Source organism: Sesamum indicum, linkage group LG5 (genome assembly GCF_000512975.1).
Source record: "Sesamum indicum cultivar Zhongzhi No. 13 linkage group LG5, S_indicum_v1.0, whole genome shotgun sequence".
NCBI lineage: Eukaryota > Viridiplantae > Streptophyta > Magnoliopsida > Lamiales > Pedaliaceae > Sesamum > Sesamum indicum.
In genome coordinates this window covers 11,558,573-11,569,037 of record NC_026149.1, presented here as the reverse complement: position 1 = coordinate 11,569,037, position 10,465 = coordinate 11,558,573, and the positions used below count along the sequence as shown (strand labels likewise).

Below are 10,465 nucleotides of genomic sequence, written 5' to 3'. Positions count from 1 at the left end.
GCAAAAAACTCCTTTGTGTGTATATAGACCCATAGAGGGGTATTTTGGTCCAAAAAATCATTAAATATCAACCTAAATCGCAGAAAAAAACTACCAAACGCAGCAGACGTGCGTCTTCTCCACTTCCCGTTAGTTGCTAACAGAATGGGGGTTTTTCGCTGACTAAAACAAAACATGAGGGGGGTTTTAGCCTATTCTGAAAATAGGGAGGTGCTTTTTGCCGACCTTTTAAAATACAGGAGGATTTTATGCATTTTGTCCAATTTTTAGCCTATTTCAAAAATACAATCAGGTTTTTAACTTTTGTCAACAAGATATAGGGGGTAAAATGCATCTTAGTCGTTGTATTTTGTAGGTTTACTTGAAGATTGTGGGAGGATTTTTGGACCTGATCCAAAATTCTAAAAGATTTTATACTAAAAGAATTTAAATATATATATATATATATACGAAAAATAATACAAAATGGAGTGTAGAGGATTCTGAAAGCATGACGTTATACAAATAAATTCAACAAAGTTAATATTAAAAAATCTAAATTTTGTATTTTAAATTCAATAAATTTAATCATGATATAAAAATCTAAATATCAGTATTTATACATATTTCTCGAGACAAGATAAAATACACTCAATGTTTGTTCTTGTATTTTTATACCTTATCTGCGTATTTTTCTATTTTTCAACTTTCTATATATAATATATATATACATAATATAAAACAAACATGATTTGACAATAAACAGTAATTTTTGTCTCCCAAAAGTACAACATTAAACATAAAATACTTATATATATACATATTTATATATAAAAATATATGATTTAACAATGAACAGTAATTTTTGTCTCCCAAATCCCAATATCAAATCTACACCACTTATTTTAAAATATTTTAAATTTTCTCAAAACACAAATCCAAACATATAATCTATTTTCAACACATACTCACTTATCTCTATTTTTTTCTCTCTATTTCCAAAACACAAAACAAAACAACTAAAACACAAATCCAAACATAATGTAAATCACCCATCTTATTTATTTATTTGATAAGTAATTTTAGTAGAATTAAAATTAGATGTGATCTAGCCAGCCTTCATCATCATGACTCAGTTTCCTCTAAGGTTCTTCTCAAACCTGGCTATCCTAAAGTGCGTCAGAGCGACGCCCTCCGCCGTCCCACTAGCCACCAGCTCCGCCGCAACCCGCCCCACCACTGGCGCCATCTTAAACCCATGCCCGGAAAATCCTCCTGCAACCAGCGCGTCCTCGCCGAACTCCCCTCCCAGAAAATCAATCACATAATCCTTATCGGGGGTCACTGAATACATGCAAGATTGGGTTATCACCGGCCCATTACTATCCACCAGCCCCCCGAATCGTTCTCTAATACATTCACGCAATGAATCCAACATGTCCGGTGGAGCTGCCCATGTCCTCTCTTCTGGCTCGCAGGCGCCGCCTTCGTCAATAGGGATCTTGATCAGCCCCGGGAATTCCAACGACGGGGTGCCGTATATGTGCGGATCCCCGTGGCTTCCAAAAGTTGGGAAGCCGTTCTCGATGGTGAATTTGTCTTCATGGCCGTTTTTAATCTTCCAGTAATAGGCGGCGATTTCCACTGGTTGAATCGGGAGGGTGATTCCTCTTACTGTTTTGATCAATCTTCTCGTCCATGCCCCTACTGTAATTACGCACTTTTTGGCCCGGAATTTTTCATCAGCCCTTGTGAAGACAACGATCTCACCTGTGGATTGATCTTTCTTAATATCCACCACTTCTGTGTTGTCTTTAAGCACGGCGCCACTTTGCACTCCAAGTGTTTGAAACATGGCCACAGCCTTGGTTGCTTTAATGACTCCTCCTTGTGGAGTCACCATACCAATCCAGCCTTCAGGGGGCTGAAATTTACCAGAAAACTCCTCAAACACTTCACTACGATCGAGAACCCTGACAGGGATGGAGTTCGTTTGGCAGCTAGCAATGGCTTCCTGCAGAAATTCGCTGTCTGATGGCCCCATGTCGAGATGACTGGTCTTGAAATAGACTTTGTATCCAATTTCAGCCTCAGCTTCTTCCCAAAGGCGAGATGATTCTAAAGCCATGCTGCAGTAGTAGTCTTTCTTGTAGGTAGCTCGGATGGTTCTGGATTCGCCATGAGACGAGCCTCGGGGGTGGAGGAAGTCAAATTGCTCTAGGAGGAGCGTTTTCAGGCCGCGTCTTGCAGTCTGATAAGCTGTGGAGCTGCCCATGACCCCTGCTCCAATCACTATAACATCAAACAGTTGGTTGTATTTTTCCATCTCTCTCTGTCTCTTGGGAGATGTTTTGGAGTGGAATCTATTGTTGTTGGTTTAGCATTTCCATTCATACAAGAAAATGGCTAATTATATTTAAAGATGACTAAGGATTCATTAATAGCAAAATCTATGGGTCATAATCATGTCTATATAAGCTAGGATTAACAATGTTTCAAAAAGATTACTGCAACTTTGACTAGAAGACTTCTATAGGCATATTGTAATATTTTATGTTAATTCTTGGATTATAGTATAAGATTTCTTGTATGCCCATTCGACAATAGTGTTTGACACTTTCTATAACCTTTCATTGTGGGGTAGTTATCTTTTGGCAAAATTTCACTTTTGGTCCCACTAAATAGGGTCATTCTCACTTTTGGTCCCGCGCTTTAAGTGCCAACACTTGTAGTCCCAAAACCCTAATTTTTTAACACTTTTAGTCCCGCGCCGTTAAAAATTGACGGAAACAGCATATGACTTGTCACGTGCCGTTAGCCAACTAGTATGGTACATGTTGGTCAACGACAAAATATCACTTTTGGTCCCACTAGATAGGGTCATTCTCACTTTTTGTCCCACGCTTTACGTTTTCAACACTTGTAGTCCCAAAACCCTAATGGAGAGTAGGACTGAGACATTCCAGGACAACAACGGCAAGTTCTCGACGGTTCCTTGCAGTGAAAGCTTAATCTTCATCAAAAGCAACTCAACATCTGAAGCAGAGTGAGTGAGAGTGAGAAGAATGCAAATGCAGAGAGACAGAGAGGCCTAAGAGCCTCTATGAATGAGGCTGGGAAGGAAAAATAAATTGAGTGTGAGAGGGTTCTTTGTTTGAGCTGTGTTCATTGAGTTATCCTCTGGACCAAATCTTGCAACTTCTCAGTCAAATACCACTGGTATGGTAAAATGCAGAGAGACAGAGAGGCCTAAGAGCCACCATGAATGAGGCTGGGAAGGAAAAAGAAACTGAGTGTAAGAGGGTTCTTTGTTTGAGCTCGAGCTCGAGCTTGACGAGCTCACTGAGGTTGAGCTCGAGCTCAAGCTCGATAAATTATTTTCGAGCTCGAGCTCGATTTTGTTCTAGAAATTGCAGAAGAATAGAGGTGGGAATCAGAGGAATTTTACAACATTATATACAAAATTTTTCAGAAATTTTGCTAATCAATAATGGTCTTCCATACAACATTACAACTCTTTTATAAAACCAAACAACAACAACAAGAAATAAACAAATCATTGTCCCCTGAAAACACACCCAAACCCAAGAAAAAAATTAAACAAGATGTTAAAAACACACCCAAACCATCTGATATCGAAACATAAGAGTAATTATTCAAGACGGTGCATCGTTGAATCAGGCCATGTGATTTTACATTATACCGTCTGATATGATCTAATAGACACAATCTTGTATATATTTAAATTTCGTATGAATCAGGTGCCCAAATTTTAAGATATCGTAATTATTGATTAAACTTTTTAATCTTATTATATATCTAATAAAAATAATAATCAGAATTGTTCAACCATCATCATCATCATCATTATTATTTTTGTTATTATTATTATTATTATTATTATGATTTTTAGATTAATTCATAAGAATTACTAAATTTTGACATAAATTTATAAATAATAAAGAATCATAAGTGAATTACTTGTCAATTTAAAAAATATTAACGTAATACAAATATATATTAAAATATAACATAAAGTTCTATATATCATATTAAATAATAATTTTAATTATAAAAAAATATTATAATTTGCTAAGTTGTTGATTAGATTTATTTTTGTATAAAGATTAAATATATAAATAAAAGTATCATAATTTATTATTATAAAAAATTACAAAAAATATATAAAAAAAAAATTCACCAGCTCGCGAGCGGTGAACAAGTAAACATGAGCTCGAGCTCAAAGTCGAGCCGGCTCGCGAGCTCGACTCATCTGCCACCCCTATGACTAATGGCACGTGACTTGTCACATGCCGTTTCTGTCAATTTTTAACAGAGTGGGTCTAAAGGTGTTAAATTGAAATTGAAAATATAAACAGAATTATATTGTTGATGTCTTGGTCATATTAAATTATTTATTTAATTTAGACCTAACTTATTTAAATAAAGTATTGAATAAAGTATATTCTTCACATTTTTATTTGGCATTCACAATATATATGTATATATCTATACATAAATATGAATAGAAAAAGACACAAATGTTCAATCAATTTGGTCAACCCTTGTAACCAATTTCTGTCACATCAAAAATACATATACATATATTCAACATTCTCACACTTATATACCTACATTTGGAAACAACTAATCCAAATATATTATCAGTTTTCGCACAAAAACCAATAAAGCATTTCTACCTATTTCCAAATGTTGGAAACTAAAAATGAAAATGAAAACACAATCAAACGGGCCCTAGGATTTTGGGACTACAAGTGTTGAACACGTAAAACGTGGGACCAAAAGTGAGAATAACGCTATTTAGTGGGACCAAAAGTGATATTTTGCTGTTGATTAATATGGACCATACCAGCTGACTAGCGGCACGTGACGTGTCACGTGCCGTTTCCGTCAGTTTTTAACGGTGTGGGACTAAAAGTATTAGGGTTTTGGGACTACAAGTGTTGAGCACCTAAAGCGCGAGACCAAAAGTGAGAATGACCCTATTTAGTGGGACCAAAAGTGAAATTTTGCCTTATCTTTTTATTAGATGAAACCTTTTCACTAATGCAGGTTGTAAGAAAGGAGAATTGGAGTCAATGGGGGTAATCCGTGCAAATGCTCAAGTGAACTAGCACAGGTAAAACTGAACAAGTATTCAAACAAAGGATGACAATTTTTAATAGACTTCTTCGTCGGGTTCAGTTGTAATAGTTTTTGGTAACCTTTTCAGAATAGTGAAAGATTTTGTGTATAACTATTCAATTATAGTAGTTGAAACTTCTCTATAGGAAAAAACATTTAATTGGTAAAGGTTGTAAATAAGAGTTGTGGAAATTGGTGCTGTAGTTCAACTTATCTTCTTGTTTGGGACGACATTTACAAGCTTGGCACGAAGGAAATTGTTTCAGAAAACATAGTGGTGAAGTTTGATTAGACTACTTGTATGGATATAGTCATATTATTTTATGTTGATTCTTGGATTATAGTGAAATAATTGTTGTTTAACTATTCAACTATAGTATTTGACACTTTCTCCAATCGTTACTTGTTGGCTAATTTACTTATTCTCCTTCTCCAGATAAAACCTTTTCTCAGTGCATGCTATGTAAGGATAACTGATCTCTATATGGAGGGAATTGGTGCAGCAATCTGCCACCGGTCCACATCCATACTTAAGAGAAATGGTTAATATAGAAGAGAGATACCACACTATATGAGGAGGTTCAAGAACCTTTCACCAATCGATTAGAGGTGAGAGTCTCTCATATCGCTCAAGTTAACTCGTAAAAGATAAAAAAATACAATGTGTGATTTGTTGTGGTCTGTTTGGAGACTGGTGATGGAGGGCTTAATTTGTTTTTTATTGTAAAAAAAAAGAAAAATTACACAAATAATATTTTTTCAAATACTATTACAACTTTGTCTCGACACACAATTTTGTTTTAAAAAAATAAGTAACCTCGAGTCCTGGATAGCATCCACAACTCAAATTTATTTATTTATTATTATTATTATTTTGCCTTTTGTTCTTGACTCAAGGCTTGACAGTCTTGACACTGTCAACTCAACCTTGTTTTATATATATATATATATATATATATATATATTATATATTATAATTATTTAATTTTAAATTTATATATTTTTAATTATAATTAATATTTAATTTTAAATTTATATATTTTTAATTATAATTAATGTTAAATTTTAAATTTATATATTTTTAATTATAATTAATATTTAATTTTAAATTTATATATTTTTAATTATAATTAATATTTAATTTTAAATTTATATATTTTTAATTATAATTAATATTTAATTTTAAATTTATATATTTTTAATTATAATTAATGTTAAAAATTATTATAATTATAATAAATACAAATATTATTTATAATTTTGATGTAAAAAGTAGTAAATAAATTACAATAATTTATCTCAATATACAAAATAATAACTCAATTAAACAAATATATCGATATAACAACCATAGTTAAATTACAATAACTTATATAAAGTGAGATAAAATTTAATTATATTATAATATTTTTATTCATTGTAATATTCGTAACAATTAATTGTAATTTTTTAATTAATAACTTTTCAACATTGATTATAATTAGAAAAATATGTAAATTTATAATCAAATAATTATAACATATAATATTAATAATATATATAATAATTTAAAAAATTCACATAATAACGATAATTAACTTACATCAGTGTATCAGTGCGGAGTTGCATATCATAAATAATATTTATATTTATCATTTTTAGTGAATGTTTCAAGTCTTTTTAGTGAATAAGTTAAAATTATATCATAAATTTGAATTATCAATATGTCAAGGCCGATGTCAGTGTATGAGTTCACGCGCGTCAGTCTAATTTATATATAATAATCATATATGGGTATTTGTCTCACTTTATACAAGTTATTATAATTTGATTACTGTTGTTATATTGATGATGTATTTGTTGAATTAATTATTGTTTTGTATCTTGAGATAAGTTATTATAATTTATATACTGCTATTTATATTGAAATTATAAATAATATTATATTTAGTGTAATATTTATAATACTTAATTGTAATTTTTATTTAATAATTTTTTAACATTAATCATAATGAAAAAGTATTTAAATTGATAATTAAATAATTATAGTGTATAATAATAATATATAATATTTATAAAAATGAAAAAACCAAAAGAAAAAACAAATTAAAAAGTATTTAAATATTATTATATACATTATAAATAACAATAATAATAATAATATATAATATTTATATATATAAAAGAAAAAAAACAACAGCAAGCGTGTTAGCCTTGACTTGTCAAAGGCTTGACAGTGTCAAGGCTGTCAAGCCTTGAGTCAAGAACAAAAAGAAATAAATACATAAATAAATAAATTCCCACGACTTGAAGTGGTGGACTGCGTCCATGTGTCCGAGTCGTGGACACTCTTATTCTTTTTATAAAAAAAATTGTGTGTCGTCCACCACTCGACAAAAAATAATTATAGTATTTAAAAAAATATTATTTGTATCTATTTTTTTAATAATAAAAAAATAATTAAGCCGATGATGGAGTTATACCTGTTGGAGGATTGCATCTGGTTCTTGGACACAATCCATTCACCACATAATCAATATTACAATCAACAATTAGCACTAGAAATTTCAACATAGATAAATGATGTGATATTTCATAAATTACTTTTATTCTTAATTACCTTATGCATTTGCTACTTAACTATCCCCTCCTACTTGGAACTAAATTATAAACCTTCAAATCATATTCTTTTTGCCTAACAGGCCTATGTTAGCAGACAAATTAAAACAAACTCAACTCTGAGTGCCCATTGGACTAACTACCCTAAACCCAGCGACATGGCATCAAAAGGTGGAGGTTCTCTAAGGCATAGAGGCACCCATTGAATTACAACTCAGCTTTTGCACCATGCACATCTTCTAAACTTCTCATTGATATCAAGAAATGAGATGGCAATGGGTTGTGTTTGTCAAAATTTGGGTGTCGGCCTTGTCAAGAAAATTTTTGATCTGAACTCAGACATACTGGGTTGAATTCGGTGGACTTGATAATATTTTAAAATATTAAAAAAAATAGTTTTTAAAAAGTAATACTATCATAATTTTATAAATATAAGACAACAATATTATGGGATAATTTCCTAAAGTTTGGTATAATTACACATAAGCTTCCTATAGTTTAGGAAAATTACATCTAGCACCCTAAAGTTTGCTTCCGTCTAATAAATAAGTTCCTTTATTAGTTAAAATTCACCAAATTTGTTAATATCAACAAAAAAATTGAAAAAAGATCTGTTTTATTATCCTCGATTGACTTATTACTGATTTATTACAGATCAAGTAAATTTTTTTTATGATCAAATTGCCCTCATATGTTTTCACACTTAATCCATATGAGGAGATATATTTTCACAGTTATAAGGGTAGTTTAGTTTGAAAAAATTATTTGATCTGCTATAAGTTAGTAATAAGTAAATCGAGAATACATATAAATTTTTATTCAGTTTTTTTTATTAGTATCAGTAATTTCAGTGAATTTTGACTAACGGAGGGACTTATTTGTTAGACGGAAGCAAATCTTAAGGGTGCTAGATGTAACTTCCCAAATTACAGGGGATTTATGTGTAATTCACTAAATCTCAAGGAAGGGGAGTGTAATTATTCCTAATATTACTGAAAGGTAATATTTTGTTTGTAAATTTATATGTGCATGTTTTAGGCATTAAAATATTAAAAATTTTAGATATGTGTTACTTATATGAACATTAAAACGATTTCAACTATTTATATTGTTATTTTAAATTATAAACATATTAAGTTTATGATTTATATGTAAGTATAAGTAAATTATATGTATTTTTTGTATATGTACAAATATATTTCATATAAGTGTTTATAAAATATACCAAAAAATTTATTAAAAAATAATTGGGATAGGTCGGGCCCAAATCACTAATACCCGGACCCATCCCAATACCTGTTTATGGCTTCAAGCTTACCCCAATCGGACTGGATTCTACCCAAATTTATTATTGTTCTTAAGTTCAAGAGTCAATCAATCTAAGAATTGGCGCAATGGCATAAGGTCTCATTGCAGTCACATGTATGAAGTCGATCTATTCATTGGATCGAATTCCATCATGTACAGAATTTTTTTGGATCAACGACAACCACAAACTACGAATTACTCTTGAGCCTAATAAACTTAGATTATACCTCACAAAACCCAAAAAAAAATGATCTAATTCACAATTTTCACCAATCACAATAAAAGATTTAAATACAAAGTACAGTTATAAAGTTTGACACCTTCATCATCACTAATCCACCTAAACTATGAAAAATCTTCATTTAACCCCAATACAATAAGCAAAGAATCAACTTAAATTTTAATATTAGACGAACAAAGCATTTTGTGCAAGCTAATCCAATTAGAGCTCCTGTTCAAAATACTCTCTGATGTTTATAACTATAAAAAAAAATTGACTTAGAAATATTTGCACAATTTCTGTGTAGTAAGGTCGAAATATGTCATTGATTATTTGATGAGAGTATGCTAATTATTTCATAACAATTAAGATTTTAATTTTGCCACGTTTCACTAAAATTTCCTTTTTGTTTTTAATTCTTGATTATGAGGGACACGTGTGTTTCTTTGTTTGACAAAAGGCAAAATATGATGGATATAGTTGTTGACTCAAAGTAGATTAGGATGCACATACTTTCAGACGGGGTAGTGGTCGGCAATTGGTCTTGTTTGGTTCTATTTTCAAAATTTTATTTTTAATCTTATATATTTTAAAATTGTAATATGATGTTTGATTAAGTCTTTTTTGAATGACTGAATTGTAAATTTTAAAAAAATCATTATATCACGTCTTTTCTTACTAATTATTATTATGAAATATTATATTTATTTGTATAGAAAACACATATCTAAATAGACTTTTATTTTACGTCATCTCTTCTGAGACGTAAGAAATTATATAATAAGATATACTGATCCAAACATATTCCTTTATCACACCAAATTCAACATAAGAAAATAATAAAAATAAAAAGTTCACTTGGAAATAATGAAAAATAAAATAAAACCAAAAATGCCAAAGCTTTTGGAGTGAGGTATTATATGGTCTAGTCTGAATTAAACAATCTTACTTTTAAAAGTCAACTTGTTTATGAAACTTACATCCAACTCAAAATTATGTTCTCATTTAATATACGAGACATGAGTGACGCGTTGTAAAGGGAAAATTTTAAAATTGGATTAAATTAATTTTGATCCCAATGTGATGGATCAAAATATCGAAATATCAAAAATTCCCTTATGAAATTTTTGATATAAAAAATCGTTCATATATTATGAATAAATAATCACACCGCCCATTGGTCAATTTGAACCTATTTTTTCAGAAACAATGACT

The 10,465-nt window shown here is 30.5% G+C and overlaps 1 protein-coding gene across 1 annotated transcript; it reads right to left on the bottom strand.

Annotated features, from left to right (window-relative positions):
- Positions 1,019 to 2,434, bottom strand: LOC105162390 (probable sarcosine oxidase). Its single transcript, XM_011080390.2, has one exon. The coding sequence runs from the start codon at positions 2,303 to 2,305 to the stop codon at positions 1,112 to 1,114; it is 1,194 nt and encodes a 397-aa protein (XP_011078692.1). The 5' UTR covers positions 2,306 to 2,434; the 3' UTR covers positions 1,019 to 1,111.